We start from the raw sequence: 16,142 nt of genomic DNA on the forward strand, positions 1-16,142 counted from the left end.
ATCACCCCTTCCTACTTTCAGGTTTTTTTTTGTGTTTTTTCTTTTTCTATTTGGGTCATCCCTGGTGATGGCCGGGGTTACTCCTCCTGGTGGTGCTCGGGGGACCCTCTAGGATGCTATACTATCACTCAGGCCCCCAGAAAAAAATTTTTAGTCTCTGGTTGTAGGACTCTTTAATTTCCTGGTCAATACTAGCTGCCTTTATTATTATTTAGAAAAAAGCCCTTTTGTTCAAATTTGGGCGTAGAGAGAGTACAGGGGTTCAGGTGATCCCTGAGCACTAATCCAGGATTCACCCCGAGCACTGTCTGGTGAAGCCACAAAACAAAACAAGAGAGCGATAGGACAGCGGGGAGGGCCTCGGCCTTACACACCGTGGGCCCCGGTTCCATCCCCAGCATCCCAGAGGGTCCCCCAGAACATCAGGAGTGATCCCAGGATTGCAGACAGGAGGAACCCCTGAGCATCACCAGGTGTCACCCAAAAAGCAGAGAGAGAGAGAGAGAGAGAGAGAGAGAGAGAGAGAGAGAGAGAGAGAGAGAGAGAGAGAGAGAGAGAGAGAGAGAGAGGAGAGGAGAGGAGAGAGGGAGAGGGAGGAGAGAGGGAGAGGGAGAGGGAGAGGGAGAGGGAGAGGGAGAGGGAGAGGGAGAGGAGAGGGAGAGGGAGAGGGAGAGGGAGAGGAGAGGGAGAGGGGAGAGGGGAGAGGGAGAGGGAGAGGGAGAGGGAGAGGAGAGGGAGAGGGAGAGAGGAGGACGGGGTGGAAGAGAGAGAGAAAGAGAGAATTAAAGATGAAGTCAGTAGTGGGAAGGATGTTTGCCTCTCATGTGGCCAACTGGGTTCCATCCCCAGCACCCCATAGGGTTCCCCAAGACCCCAAGACCGCCAGGAGCGATCCGGTGGCAGTGAGGAAGGGGAGAGAGAGAGACACACACACACAGAGACAGAGACAGAGAGACAGACAGAATGGGGGGGGGGGGCGTTTGCCTTGCACACAACTGGCCCAGGTTCAATCCCCGGCATCCCGTAGGGTCCCCCAAGCAGAGCCAGGAGTGACCCCTGAACAACGCAGGGTGTGACCCCTCCCCCCCAAAACAGAAAACCAAAACATACCCCCCCACCAAAACGTTCAAATTGTCCTCCAAAGCGAAGGGTTGGGAGGAATGTGGAATTGCCCCTACACCCTGCCCCCTGCCCCCTCTGGCCATGACGCTCTCCTGGTGGGATCATCGCACCCTCGGTGCCCTGGACGGGTCAGTGGGGTTCATTCATTCTTGGGTGGCTTGGCCAGCCAGGGAACATGTGGCCGGGGGCGTGGCCGCGTGGATTCTGCCAGCCGGGAAGTTTCCTGTGCCGGGAACTGCGTGTTCCTGTGATTCCCAGAGGCGTGCAGTGGAGCCCAGGTGTGGGGCGGCCGGTCCCTCATGCGAGACACGTGTGCAGTGACACTAGTGCGCGGGACGCCTTGGCCCGGACAGAGCCCCCAGTGGTGACGTCCCCGCGTCTGGGGGTCCTCCCCGGCCAGAGGCAGCCTCAGGCTCTTCGGGTCGGCCCAGCCCATGGGGCTTGAGCTGGAAAGGGGTGCGGATCTCCGCTCCCCACTGCGGGGTCTGCCCCTGCCTGCCTCTCTCCCCTCCCTCCCCTCCCTCCCTCCCCAGGGACTGAACCTGGGCCAGCTGCGTGCAAGGCAAACGCCCTCCCCCCTGTCCTGTCTCTGTCTCTGTCTCTCTGTCTCTCTCTCCCTCCCCCCTTCCTCACTGGCTCTGCACTCAGGGATCGCTCCTGGCGGTCTTGGGGAACCCTCTGGGGTGCTGGGGATGGAACCCAGTTGGCCACATGCAAGTTGGCCTCCCTCTCTCCCTCCCTCTCCCTTCCTCTCTCTTCCTTCCTTCCTCCCTCCCTCCCTTCTGCTTTAATTCCTTAATGCTCAGGGGTTCCTCCTGGCTCTGCACTCAGGAATTCCTCCTGGTGTGCTGGGGGGACCCTGTGGGATGCGGGGGATGGAAGCTGGGTCCACCTCCCTCTTGCAAGGCAAATGCCCTCCCTCCCTGATGGACTATCATGCCTCCGGCCCTGCTTTTCTTTCTTTTTTTTTTTTAATCGCTAGGGACATCCTTGGTCTGTGTTGCTCTAGTTTGGGGCCGGCCGTACCCTGAGATGCTCGGGGCCGGTTCCTGGCTCTGCTCTCGGGAATCCCTCCTGGCCGTGCTCGGGGGACCCCATGGGATACCAGCCACGGGCAAAGCTGGACTGTCCCTCCAGTCCCCTGCTTGGCTTTGTTCTGGGCCACCTGTGGATGGTACGCAGAGGGGTCAGGGCCCTGTGTGTGTCCCCCCACCTCGTCTCGCCAGCCCCTGTGTGTGTGTGTGTGTGTGTGTGTGTGTGTGTGTGTGTGTGTGTTTGACTTGAGATAAACTGTTTTCTGCACATTCCCAAGGTCCTGCCACTCCCCCTTACCCTGTCCCTCAGCCCTTCCCTCCCCTGCTCCTGCCCATGGCAGCGGCACCCCCCAACTCCCCCCCATCCCCCCAGCCCTCCCCTTCCCCCCCCTGCAGCCCCTTTGCTCCCCTCTGAGCCCAGCTGAGGACGGAAGCCAGCCTCCATGTGTCTTGGCTGCTCTGGACCTTCCGCTGGGGCAGGCGTGTGAGAGGATAATTTTAGCCCCAGGAAAATGTCACCCCAGTCCGAGGACAGGACGAGGACTCAGGCTCTCCTGGGGAGGATTAGACAAGCAAATAAACAACTCGGACTTGGCCAGTGGGGGAGCGCTGAGGGTGCCCTTCAGAAGGGGGTGCTTGCGTCACCGTCATTCCCTCGTCTGAGCCAGCCCGCTCCTGGCAGGCGGGTGGCAGGGCTGTGTGCGCTGTGTGGTCACTGCTGCCCCCCAACACCCGGGCCCCAAATCAGCCGGGCCTTGGGGGCTCTGATGTCTTTTTTTTTAATTAATTAATTTATTTTTAAAATTTATTTATTAGTGAGTCACAGTGAGGGAACAGTTACAGATTTATACATTTTCGTGCTCATGTTTCCCTCATCCAAAGTTCGAGAACCCATCCCTTCACCAGTGCCCACTGTCCACTACAAATAAACCCAGCATCCCTCCCACCCACCCCCTCCCATCTTCCCCCCCCAACCCGCCACTGTGGCAGGGTATTCCCTTTTGTTCTCTCTCTCTAATTAGGTGTTGTGATTTGCAATAAAGGTGTTGAGTGGCCATTGTGTTCGGTCTCTAGTCTACTTTCAGCACGCTTCACCCCTCTCCCGTGTGGCCTCCAACCACATTTTGCTTGGTGTTCCCTTCTCTATCTGAGCTGCCCTCTCCCCAGAATGTGAGGCCAGCTTCCAAGCCATGGAGACAACCTCCTGGTACTTATTTCTACTATTCTTGGGTGTTAGTCTCCCACTCTGTTATTCTATATTCCACAGATGAGTGCAATCTTTCTATGTCTGTCTCTCTCTTTCTGACTCATTTCACTTAGCATAACACTTTCCATGCTGATCCACTTATACGCAAACTTCATGACCTCATTTTTTCTAACAGCCGCATAGTATTCCATTGTATAGATGTACCAAGGTTTCTTCAACCAGTCATCTGTTCTAGGGCACTCCGGTTTTTTCCAGATTCTGGCTATTGTAAATAATGCTGCGATTTTTTTTTTTTTTTGGTCACACCCGGCGATGCACAGGAGTTACTCCCGGCTCTTGCACTCAGGCATTACTCCTGGCAGTGCTTGGGGGACCATAGTGGATGCTAGGAATTGAACCCGGGTCAGCCGCATGCAAGGCGAACACCTTCCCCGCTGTGCTATCGCTCCAGCCCCCTGGTTTTGGTTTGGGGCCGAAGCTGGCAATGCTCAGGGCTGACTCCTGGCTCCGTGCTCAGGGATCACTCCTGGCGATGCTTGGGGGACCCTGTGGGGTGCCGGGGATCGAACGTGGGTCAGCCACGTGCAGGGCAAGCACCCTCCTGTTGTCCTGACACTCTGGCCCTGCAGATGGGGCCTCGCTCGGGGGTCAGTCCTGGCGCGGCTCAGGCTAATGGGGTGCCGGGATCGGACCCGGTTCCTCCACCTGCGAGGCCGGCGCCCTCCCCAGCCCGTGGAAGGGGAACTTTAAGGCTCTGAGCTCCAGTGACGGCCAGTTTCAGTTCATCTCGGATTTTCTTGGTTCCTACAATGGGCCAGGGGCCGGCATGGAGAATTTCTCATTCTTTCCTATTTCGTTTGCTTTTGGGGCCACGCCCAAGTGATACTCAGGGCTGACTCCTGGCTCAGTGCTCGGGGTACTGGGAGGCAAATGCCCTCCCCTGGACTGTCACTCCGGGCCCTGAGTGTCTCGTTCCTTGCACGGGGGAGCCCCCGGGTTCCTAGCCCTGGCCTCACATGCCCGACCCCCACGCCCCGCTCTACTGGGAGTCACCTGCGAGCACTGAGCTGGGAGCCAGCCCGAGCGCTGCCAGGTTTGGTCCCTGCCACCTCAAGCCAGAAAAAACAACAGCGTGTGGAGTTGGGGTGGGTGGGCGGGGCTTCCTGGCCTCACCCCGCTTCTGTCTGTCCCCAGCCTGCGGGCCCCACGCCTCCGGACACCATGTCGCTGCCCATCGGGATGCACCGCCGGGCCTTCAGCTACGACGACGCCCTCGAGAACCCCATGCCGCCGCCGCCAGCCGACATGGGCAAACTGCCCTGGATGCCCGCCCCACCCCAGCGGCCAGAGTGCCGCCACCACCAGGTAGGCCGCCGGCGCGCCCGCCCCTTCCTGCTTCCTGCTTCCTGCTTCCTCCTTCCTCCTTCCCTCTTCCTGCTTCCTCCTTCCCTCTTTCTTCCTTTTTCCTCCTTCCTTCCTCCTTCCTCCTTCCTCCTTTCCTTCCTCCCTCCCTCCCTCTTTCCTTCCTTCCTTCTTCCCTCCGTCCCTCCTTCCTTCCTTCCTCCCTCCCTCCCTCCCTCCTTCCTTCCTTCCTTCCTTCCCTCTTCCTCCTTCCTTCCTCTTCATCCTCCTCTATTGGTTTCTCTATTTCCTCCTTCCTTTTTTTTCTTATACTTTTGTTTATTTATTTATTTTGCTTTTCGGGTCACACCCAGCGATGTACAGGGCTGACTCCTGGCTCTGCACTCAGGAATTACTCCTAGCAGTGCTCCGGGGACCCTATGGGATGCTGGGACTCGAACCCAGGCCAGCCGCGTGCAAGACAAACGCCCTCCCAGCTGTGCTGTCGCTCCATTATACTTTTTTTTTTCTTTTTTTGCTTTTTGGGTCACACCTGGCAATGCACAGGGGTTACTCCTGGCTCTGCACTCAGGAATTACCCCTGGTGGTGCTCAGGGGACCATATGGGATGCTGGGAATCCAGGTTAGCCACGTGCAAGGCAAACACCCTACCCAATGTGCTATTGCTCCAGCCCCTGCTCCATTATACTTTTATAGACATTTATTTCCTCGTATCTCTTCAAGAATATTAGTGATAAGTCATAGAATCTGTTGATATATTTTATTTTACTTTTTTTTACTCTTTTATTAAATCACTGAGATGTTTTCCCTTCTTCCTCCTTCTCCCTTCCCTTTTCCTTTGTCCTCTTCCATTATTAGTTCCCCTTCTTTTTCCTTCTTTCTTCTTCCTTCCTTTTCTCTCTCCTTCTTTCTTCTTCCTCTCCTTCTTTTATTCTATTCTTCCTTTTCCTTTCGTATTAACCCTCCCTTTTTCTTCTCCTCTTTTCTTTCTTCTTCCGTCTTTCGGTTTCCTTCTCTTCCCTCCTTCCTCTTCCTTCTTCTCCTTTCCTTCTTCCATCCTTCCTCTTTCTCTCTCCCTGCTTTTTCCTGCCCTTCTTCCGCTTTCTCCTTTACTCCTCCTCCTTCCTTTGCCTTCTTCCCCTCCCCCTTCTTCCTCTTTTCTTCATTTGTGCCTCTTCCTGCTTCCTCTTCCTCCTTGCCAGAGTTTAACGCCATGTCAACCGTGTCAAGCACCCAGCCTGCTGGACTGTCTCTCATTTCCTTATTTTCTCTGATTTGGGGACCACACCTACCTTACTCCTGTCATTGCTCAGGCCACCCTCCCTGGTCAGATGTGTGCCAGGCAAGTGCCTTCCAGCTATGCTGTTTTCCCACCCCTGCCCCCTGCAGTTTTACTTTTATTTATTTATTTTTAGTTTTTGGGTCACACCCAACGATGCTCAGGGCTGACTCCTGGCTCTGTGCTCAGGGATGACTCCTAGCTCAGTGCTCAGGCCTGACTCCTGGCTCAGTACTCAGGGATCATTCCTGGCCCTGCTTTTGGGACCCTCTGGGGTGCCAGGGATTGAGCCCCATTGGGGTGTGCCCCACCTGTCTGTGGAAATGTCTCTCCAGCCCCCCCAAAGGGGGTTTTGGTTCTTCCCCGACGGCAGAAGCTTGGTTGCGGGGGTGCCCCCTTCCCTGCCCAGCGCCTCCCTTCCTCTCGTACAGGTGGAGCCAGGCGGCCCCAAGCTCTCGTCCCCCACCATCACCGTGTCCCCCGCCACCGACGGTCCTGACCCCGCGCCTGTCGTTAAGGCCAAGGCCACGCACGTCATCATGAACTCTCTGATCACAAGTAAGCCCCGAGAGGGAGGGCCAGGCTGGGGGGCTTCCTGCAGACACCCCAGTGCCCGCCCAGTGCCTCGCCCTCTCCAGACCACGTCCCACAGTGTCTTTTATTTTATTTTATTTTTTATTTTATTTTATTTTTTGCTTTTTGGGTCACACCCAGCCATGCTCAGGGGTGACTCCTAGCCCTGCACTCAGGAATCACTCCTTCCTCCCTTCCTCCCTCCCTCCCTCCCTCCCTCCCTTCCTTCCTTCCTTCCTTCCTTCCTTCCTTCCTTCCTTCCTTCCTTCCTTCCTTCCTTCCTTCCTTCCTTCCTTCCTTCCTTTTTTCTTCCTTCTGTCTCCTGTCTTTTTTAAATCTTCCTCCCTTTTTTCTTTCTCCCTCCCTTCCTCCCTCCCTCCCTCAATCCCTTCCTCCCTCCCTCCCTCCCTTCTCTCCTTCCTGCAAGGCAAATGGCCCGACCCACTGTGCTATTGCTCTGGCCCCCTCCCCTCCCCACCCTTCCCCTCCCCAGCAGTGCTCAAGGCTTACTCCTGCCTCTGTGCTCAGGGGTCCCTTCTGCTGAGGGACCCTGTGGGGTCAAGCCAGGCCCGTCATGTCAGGCCAGCGCCCTCCCCGCCGTCCTTTCTCCCTGGCAATCTCCCCTTGCCCCGCAATTCAGAGAATGGCGTGTTCTGGCGGGGTGGGGGGGCAGGAGCATGGTCATTAGCGTGTCCCCCCCTCCCTCCGCCTTCCCAGTCACCACAGGGATCCCCAAGGCCGGGCGGGCGTGGGGTGGTCATGGGGGGGTGGGCTTGCTCCTGGGACACAGTGGGGGTGCTTTTGAGGTGCAGTCTTCTTTTTACCCTTTTTTTTTTTTTTTTTTTTTTTTTGCTTTTTGTGTCACACCCAGTGATGCTCAGGGGTTGCTCCTGGCTCTGCATTCAGGAATTACTCCTGACAGTGCTCGGGGTCGCTGTGTGATTCCGGGGATGGGACCCGGGTCCGACACATGCAAGTGGCCCAGGCTACATTCTTCTTGAGTGGGAGCGAGGTGGGAGGGGGCTTGATACTTCCTCCCCTCCACCCGCCCCCAGAGCAGACGCAGGAGAGCATCCAGCGGTTCGAGCAGCAGGCGGGCCTGCGGGAAGCCGGGTACACGCCGCACAAAGGCCTCACCACCGAGGAGACCAAGTACCTGCGCATGGCTGAGGCGCTGCGGGTAAGCCGGGGCCACACCCCGCGGTGCTCAGGGCCGACTCCTGGCTCTGTGCTCGGGGATCACTCCTGGCGGGGCTCGGGGCACAGTCTGGGGTGCCCGGGATCGAGTCCGGGTGGCCACGTGCAAGGCAAGCGCCTTCTCCGCTGTAGAGCGGCTTCGACCAACGGCTTGTGATTGTTTCTCAGGGAAGGGCCCCGAGTGTGGTGCTGAGGGGCCGGATGGCAGCCGGGGTCTAACCCAGGGCCTGGTCTCGTCTGTGAACCCTGTCTCCAGCCCTGGTTGTGGGGGGTGTGTGAGTAAGTGCATGTGAGTGTGTGTGTTAGTGTGTGTGGGTGAGTGCGTGTGTTTGAGTGTGAGAGTGTGTGAGTGAGTCTGAGTGTGTGTGAGTAAATGTGTGTGTGGGTGTGTTAGTGTGTATGTGTGTGAGAGTGTGTGTGTTAGTGTGTGTGAGTGTGTATGTGTGTGAGTGTGTGTGTGAGTGTGTTAGTGTGTGAGAGTGTGAGTGTGTTAGTGTGTATGTGTGAGTGAGTGTGTTAGTGTGTGAGTGTGAGAGAGTGTGAGTGTGTGTGTTAGTGTGTGAGTGTGAGAGTGTGAGTGTGTGTGAGAGTATATGTGTGAGTGTGTGTTAGTGTGTATGTGTATGAGTGTGTGTGTTAGTGTGAGTGTGTGTGTTAGTGTGTATGTGAGTGTGTGTTAGTGTGTGTGTGAGTGTGTATGTGTGTGAGTGTGTGTGTGAGTGTGTTAGTGTGTGAGAGTGTGAGTGTGTTAGTGTGTATGTGTGAGTGAGTGTGTTAGTGTGTGTGTGAGAGAGTGTGAGTGTGTGTGTTAGTGTGTGTGTGAGAGTGTGAGTGTGTGTGAGAGTATATGTGTGAGTGTGTGTTAGTGTGTATGTGTATGAGTGTGTGTGTGAGTGAGTGTGTGTGTGTTAGTGTGTATGTGTATGAGTGTGTGTGTTAGTGTGTATGTGTGTGTGAGTGAGTGTGTGTGTGTGTGTTAGTGTGTATGTGTGTGAGTGTGTGTTAGTGTGTGTGTGTGTGTGTGTGTCTGAGCACTGAACCCTGCTCTCGCTGAGATGGGACATGTGCGTTACTACTGAGTGCGCCCCTCATATCCCTTTCATTCTAATCCATGCATCGTTTATTTGTTGGTAGCTGCACCCGGCAGTGCTCGGGGGCTACTCCCGGCTCTGCACTCAGGAGTTACTCCGGGTAGAGCTCAGGGGGACCCTGTGGGCTGCCGGGGAACGAACCCGGCAAGGCACCCGTCCTCCCCGCTGGACTATTGCTCCAGTTTCTATTTGGTTTGGGGGGAGGAGGTACCCCCTGGGCAGTGCTCAGGGATCGCTCTTGGCAGAACTTCGGGGAACCCGACATGGTGCCGGGACGCTGACTTGGCTGTGTCTCCCGCACGGTGGGAGGGCACGTGCCTTGGAGGTTGCCAACCTGGTGTTATTACCCTGGGCATCCCGCAGGGTCCCCCGAGAAGTGATCCCCGAGCACCGCTGGGTGTGACCCAAGAACTACAAAAAAAGAAAAATTCACAGCAGGGACTAGGAACCCCCCCCCCCCACACTTTGGGCGGTCACATGATCGGGGTGTGAGCCCGGGGAACACGTCAGCTGACACCCACTTCGGGGAGGTGTGAGAAAAGGCACAGGTGGTGCGTCTCTTTGGGCCCTGGCGTCCCTGACATCAGGCAGCTGGGACAGAGGCGCAGGGCGGTCGCGATGTTGCTCTGAGGCATGGACAGGATGGGCTGGAACAGCATGAAAGAGGGTGGAACAGCACATGAGAAGTGCCGCATTTAGAGACTGGAACGGCATGAGACAGGCTGGAACAGCACATGAGAAGTGCCGCATTTAGAGACTGGAACGGCATGAGACAGGCTGGAACAGCACATGAGAAGTGCCGCATTTAGAGACTGGAACGGCATGAGAGAGGGTGGAACAGCACATGAGAAGTGCCGCATTTAGAGACTGGCACGGCATGAGACAGGCTGGAACAGCAGGGGCTATATGTAGGCAGCCACAGGGCCAGGAGGCTCGAGGGTTGAATCCAGGCCCCTCCGAGTGGTGTCACTGTGGGCACGTTCCTCCCTGTGTCTTCGAGGAAAAGTTCTCTCAGGACTGCCGACTGGATGGGGATGCTGGCGAGTGGATGCACGCGGACCTCGGGACAAGCTGCAGAGTGGCTTGATCCGAGGCGTGGCGGCAGCGGGGACCCTGTGAGCCCTTGGGTCCTCTCTCCTCATCTCCCCCCCTCCCCCCGCACAGAAACTGAAGCTTCAGAGCGGCGAGGGCGGCAGTGAGGAGAAGTCGGGCTCGGCCCAGTCCACACCCAGCAGCACCCCCACCTCCTCCCCGCGGCCCAAGTCCAGGTGAGCCCTTCTGGCGGCTCCGGGGCCCACGTCGGGGCTCAGCCCGAGGGTTCCCGGAAAGAGGGGGGGGCGGCGGTTCGTTCCTGGGCTCTGGGCCGCGACACTGCCAGACTGGAGAGGCAGAGGGTGGATGGGACTCTGGTTTCTCTCCCCTCTTCCAGAGGCTGGTTTGCTTCCGGGCTGTCCCCGGCTTTACCGGGCCCCAGTCCTAGCCCCCAGGACGGTGGAAGTGGGGAGAAGGATAAATGGAGCCTCTTTGTACCCAGAACCCTCCAGAGGTCTGCATCGGGTGAGTGGCGGTGCCATCAAGAAAGTAGGCGGGCGGGGGGGCTGGAGTGATAACACAGCGGGGAGGGCATTTGCCTTGCACGCGGCCGACCCGGGTTCGAATCCCAGCATCCCATATGGTCCCCTGAGCACCGCCAGGGGTAATTCCTGAGTGCATGAGCCAGGAGTAAGCCCTGTGCATCGCTGGTTGTGACCCAAAAAGCAAAAAAAAAAAAGGAAAGAAAGTGGGCGGGGGGCCAGGAAGGTGGCTCAGTGGTCAGGCCCGGGCCTGGCAGGCGTGAGGGGTCCCAGGTCAGATCCCTGGCACCTCCAGAGAAAGAAAGTGCAGATGGGATTTGGCCCTTCTCTCGCGAGCCGCCCCTCACTGGGGAAATCACCTGTTCTCCGGTTCCCTCCCTGCAGCGGGAGCTTTTACCACGCAGCCTTACCAAGGCGGTCAGACGCCATCGCCCATGGAGCTGGTCCAGGGCCCGGCGACCTTCATGACCGGAGACACCTCCACCTTGAAGCCACCCAAGCTGGACCTCCCGGGGACAGAAGCAAAGAAGCCACGGGCCCGGAGCCACAACATCAAACCCCGGGACTTGAATGTGTTCACACCCACTGGCTTCTAGAGCTTTCTAAGCCAGGGACTCCCGAGGCGGGCAGGGAGGGTTGACTCTCACCCGTGTCTCACCGGTCCCACCTCGAGAGCCCGGAGGCCACCGGGCAGTCTCGAATACCCCCGCCACGGAGGCAAGACCTGGAGGCACTTGGGTTTCTGGAGATGCGGTCAAGAAGCCGTTTCGGACTCCAGTGGAGGTGGAACTGGTGGGGTGTCAGTAACGGTTGCCGGGGCGCGGGGGCCAGCGCCCTCTCTGCCTTCTTTTGCATCATTCAGCTTGGGGCACCCCCTAAAAGGCCCATGATACTCGTAGGACCCCCATTTCTGCCTCTGTGTTGGGAGTGGCGGGAGCAGGCCGGGATCCTGAAGGTGTGTGCAAGATCTGAGGACCCCGATTGCCGGGGGAGAGATACACTCAAGTCTTCCATCTCCTCCTGCTGCACTTTATTCCCCGAACCCGGGCTGCTGGGCTCCGAGCACCAGCTCCGAGCACCAGAGAGACAGAGAGAGACACGGTGTCCGGTGATTTGTGGATTATTTTGGCCACCTAGTGGCTCCCGACCCCTCTTTCCTGTCGGGGAGGGAGATTTTGCACCATTTTCCTCGTGGAATCTCGGGCTCCCCTGCTCTTCCTTCCCTCATGGCCGTGTGTCCGGGGAAGGACGGCCAAAGCCCCAAGGGGTTTCTGTGGGGGGGGGGGCTCAGCTTCACTCCCCACCCACCGCCCCTGTCGCCTTCCTGCTGTATTCTGTCGGAACGAACGCTGAGGGGCCAAGCACACCAAGGGCCCCGAGTCACGTGATCACAACCACTAACTTATTTGTATATTCTGGGAGCCTCGTGCCTCCAGCTGCCACAATAAAATTCCTTAGGACTTTCTCAAAGACGGTGTTTGGTCTGGTTGTGTCCGGTTTGGTCTGACCGCGAGGGGTTCCTGTTAGGAGTCTAGGCCGGCGGGGCCGGACAGATAGTCCAGCGGGGAGAGCACTTGCCTTGCACCCAGCTGACGTGAGTTCGGTCCCCAGCATCCCATAGGGTCCCCTGAGCATCGCCAGGAGTGATCTCTGAGTGCCATGGAGATGTGGCCCCTGAACCCCAAATCAGAGAGGAGAGTCAGCAGCCTGACCCAGGGCCACGGGTATTTGGAAAAACTGTGGCTTTGCCTTTTTTAATTATTATTATTATTTTATTGTAGCCTTTGAACACCGAGTGGTTTGTATTTGTAATGCACCCAGCCTAGGGCCTCACCCCTGTCCCCTCATTCGTGACAGGAGAATGCTGGAGTCTGGCCACCGAGTCAAAGCTCATCAGCAACAGACACAGTCCAAGGGGGGCGGCCTGCTCCCCGTCTTTCCGAGGCAGCTTGGACACTTTTGCAGTGATGTTGATGGCTTTTTAATTATTTTCTTTTTTTTTCTCACATCTGGATGGCAATGGTCAATAGTGCGTATAGTTTGGGGCCTGTGTCCTCCCCCCCAAAAAAAAGCATAGATAAATAATTTAATAAAAAATATATATACACCTGGTGTCTTTAAGACATGTTTCGGAAGAGACTAGACTAGGATTATTAAAAAGAAAAAAAAAAGAAGAGAAAGAAAAGAAAAAGAGAAGAAAAAAAAAAGGTATTTACTCCAGGAAGTTTCTAGAACCTGCAGATGCGTATGCTCGCTTTGGTCCCCTCAGAGCTGCGTTTTTCTGAGGCATCTGAAGTTTGTGGGCGATGGGGGGGCTGGCGGGACTCAGGAGGCATCGGTGGTGTGGAGGCCGGCCCGGGGGCGGGGGGCCGCGGGCTCCGAGTCCGGGTTCAGGTCTGCGGCGTAGAGCAGCAGGAGCCTGAGCAGGTGCACCTTGTCCTGCAGCTGCGGCGCCAGGGGCTCGCCCAGCGTCTGGACCAGGCGCCGGCGGAAGGCGCCGATCTGCTTCTCCACGTCCAGCACGGTGATGTCGTCGCCCTGCTGGGGCTTGGGCCTCACCCTCCTGATGATGAGATCCTTGCGGTCGATCACGGAGCTCCGCAGGTGCTCTGCAAGACACGGGGTGGGGACGTTGGCTGGCTTGGTCCGAGGGGCCTATTTGCTTTTATTTTTTCCCCCCCTCCTCCGTTTCGGGGTCACACCCACTGGTCTGGAGGAGTTGCACCTGGCTCTGTCTCAGGAATTACTCCTGGCGCTGCTTGGGAGCCCCGGTGGGATGCCGGGGATCGAACCCGGGTCGGTCACAGGCAAGGCAAGCGCCCTCCCTGCTGCACTCTCTCTCAGGCCCCCCTATTTATTTCTTGATTTTTTTTGCTTTTTTGGGTCACACCCAGCAATGCACAGGGGTCACTCCTGGCTCATGCACTCAGGAATCACCCCTGGCGGTGCTCAGGGGACCCTATGGGATGCTGGGATTTGAACCTGGGTCGGCCGCGTGCAAGGCAAACGCCATACCCACTGTGCTATCACTCCAGCCCCTCTTCATTATTTTGATGGCTTCGGGGGCTGTGCCTGGCAGTGCTCAGGGCTTGACTCCTTCCGGCTGATGCTTGGGGGACCACGTGGAGTGCCGGGAATTAGGGCCTCGTCTTGCCACGAGCAGGGCGAATGCCGTACCCACTATGCTATCTCTCTGGCCCCGTTTCCATTTCTTTTTGTGTGTGGGGGGAGGGCACACCGAGGGGTGCTTGGGGCTACTCCCAGCAGTGTTCAGGGAACATGCGGTGCCAGGGAGTGAATTGAGGACTCTCGCAGACAAATCCTGTGCTCCAGCCGTTTAACCCAGCTCCCGAGCCCGACAGTTTGGTTTGGAAGGGTCCCAGGCTCATAGGGAAAAACACAGAAGCGAGGGAGAAGGGAAGGAACCATCCTTCAAATAGAAAGAAATGGGGGGGAGCGGGCACGCAATAGCACAGCGGGGTAGGGCGTTTGCCTTGCACGCAGCCGACCTGAGTTCGATCCCCGGCAATCCATATGGTCCCCCAAGCACCACCAGGAGTGAATCCTAAGCACAGAGCCAGGAGTGATCCCTGAGCATTGCTGGGTGTGACCCAAAACATGGGGAAAAAAAAAAAACCCAAAAAAAAGGAATCAGGGGGCTGGAGCAATAGCACAGCGGGGTAGGGCGTTTGCCTTGCACACGGCCAACCCAGGTTCGATTCCCAGCATCCCATATGGTCCCCTGAGCACTGCCAGGGGTAACTCCTGAGTGCAGAGCCAGGAGTAACCACTGTGCATCGCCGGGTGTGACCCAAAAACCAAAAAAAAAAAAAAAAAAAAAGGAATCGGACCAGATTATCCATCCAATGGGGAGGACACTGGCCTTGCATGTGGCCGACCCGGGTTCAATCCCTGACACCGCCTGGGGTCCCCTGAGCCCTGGCAGGGGGACAGAACCAAGAGTCAGCCCTGAGCATAGCTGGGTGTGGTGTGGTCCCCTAAGAAACAAACAAACAAATAGAATCATTCTTCTGTCTACTAAGAATTCAGATGGCAAGAAAAAAAAATGGAGCCCCAAAATTCCCTATCCCTGGCACTGCTGGGCTCCCCAAAATCACTGGAGTGACTGACCCCAGAGATGACACAGGCAGCAGCTAGCCCTGGTGTGGCCCAAAAACCAAAGACCAGTGCCCCAGAGAGAGAACTCCATCAGCTGCACATTTCTCTACGTGAAGGAGGCCCGGGTTCAGTCCCTGGTCCCCCAAGGTCGGCTGGGAGTGTGCTGAAAATAAGTTCCTTGGAGCCACCACCTACGGCCATATCGCCTGTGGCCCCCAAACCAAAGTTAAACCGACCCCCAAACTGAGGCCACGCCAGAGTGCAAGCCAGAATAGGTGGTTCCTGGCACCAAATGCCCTCACTCCCGGGTTCCTAATAACTGCCGGAAGGGAGACGCGTCATAAACAGGGTCTTTTTGTTTTGTTTTGTTTCTTGGGGGGGGGGGCACACCTGACGAGGCTCGGGGGTTATTCCTGGCTCCACACCCAGGAATCACTTCCGGTGGTGCCTGGGAGTACCATACGGGTACCATGGACCCCGTACGGGATGGCAGGGGTTGAACCCGGGTCGGGTGGGCTTCGTGCGAGGCAAATGCCCTCCCCACTGTACTGTTGCTCCAGCCCCGATAATGGGGTCTTCATCAGCGAGGTCAATAGCTCCAATAATGGCTGATGTCACTGCTAGTCCGTGCTCTTGCCCAGAGGATGCTACCTGGGCCTTCCCGGGGCAAAGATTCACCAGCCCACTTAGGGGGCCGTGTGGAGAAGAGCTGCCCTGCTCTGTGTTATGAAAGAGCGAGGCGGGAGGCTGGCCCCGGCCCAAGGAGACGGAAGGGCCGGAGGAGCGAGCTCAGGGTAATGTTTGACTGTGTCCTGGCTCCGAAAAACAGCCCGTCTGGAGAGGTCGTGACAGGCACTTGGTGGCGTCAAGTGTGGGCTGGAGGGGAGCACAGCGGGGGAGGCACTGGCCTTGCACGCAGCCGACCCGGGTTCAATTCCCAGCACCCTACAGGGTCCCCCAAGCCCTGCCGGGAATGACTCCTGAGTGCAGAGACAGGAGCAAGCCCTGAGCATCACTGGGTGTTACCCCCCACTCCCCCCCACAAAAAAAAGATAAGTTTCTGGAGTGAGAGCATCAATATTGGTACCGGGGGCTGGAGCGATAGTACAGTGGGGAGGGCGTTTGCCTTGCATGCGGCCAACCCAGGTTCGATTCTCAGCATCCCATATGGTCCTCTGAGCACCGCCAGGAGTAATTCCTGAGTGCATGAGCCAGGAGTAACCCCTGTGCATCGCCAGGTGTGACCCAAAAAACAAAAAGCAAAAAAACAAAAAAATAATTAATAAATAAATAAAAAATAAATATCTTAGTGGGCTGAAATATTCAGAATCAAGACAGCTCTACTGGGGGCCAGAGCTGTAGGACAGTGGGGAAGGTGATTGCCTTGCACATTACCTGTCTGGGTTCGATCCCTGGCCCCCTATAGGGTCCTGAGCACAGCCAGGAGTGATCCCTGAGCACCACTGGGTGTGGCTCCCCAAACAAACAAAACAAAACAAACCCAGAATGCGTCCTGCTCTGCAATATATAATGAGGGCTGCTGGAGCAATAGCACAGAGGGGAGGGCGTTTGCCTTGCATGCGG

At 57.0% G+C, this 16,142-nt stretch overlaps 2 protein-coding genes across 2 annotated transcripts in view; one reads left to right on the plus strand and one right to left on the minus strand.

Moving 5' to 3' along the window:
- Positions 1 to 11,909, plus strand: part of KIAA1191 (KIAA1191 ortholog) — a 15,246-nt gene extending 3,337 nt beyond the window's left edge. The window contains exons 3-8 of the mRNA XM_055127616.1: positions 4,558 to 4,728; positions 6,436 to 6,562; positions 7,633 to 7,757; positions 10,030 to 10,133; positions 10,295 to 10,422; positions 10,824 to 11,909. Coding sequence (XP_054983591.1) covers positions 4,585 to 4,728; positions 6,436 to 6,562; positions 7,633 to 7,757; positions 10,030 to 10,133; positions 10,295 to 10,422; positions 10,824 to 11,035 — 840 coding nt within the window. The 5' untranslated portion in view covers positions 4,558 to 4,584 and the 3' untranslated portion in view covers positions 11,036 to 11,909. The remainder of the gene's footprint in view (positions 1 to 4,557; positions 4,729 to 6,435; positions 6,563 to 7,632; positions 7,758 to 10,029; positions 10,134 to 10,294; positions 10,423 to 10,823) is intronic.
- A 140-nt stretch (positions 11,910 to 12,049) lies between these two features.
- SIMC1 (SUMO interacting motifs containing 1) overlaps positions 12,050 to 16,142 on the minus strand; it is a 28,044-nt gene continuing 23,951 nt past the window's right edge. Inside the window, exon 10 of the mRNA XM_055127615.1 lies at positions 12,050 to 13,048. Within this exon, the coding sequence (XP_054983590.1) occupies positions 12,765 to 13,048 (284 nt within the window). The 3' untranslated portion in view covers positions 12,050 to 12,764. The remainder of the gene's footprint in view (positions 13,049 to 16,142) is intronic.

The sequence above is a fragment of the Sorex araneus genome, chromosome 2 (genome assembly GCF_027595985.1).
Source record: "Sorex araneus isolate mSorAra2 chromosome 2, mSorAra2.pri, whole genome shotgun sequence".
In the NCBI taxonomy this organism is placed as follows: domain Eukaryota; kingdom Metazoa; phylum Chordata; class Mammalia; order Eulipotyphla; family Soricidae; genus Sorex; species Sorex araneus.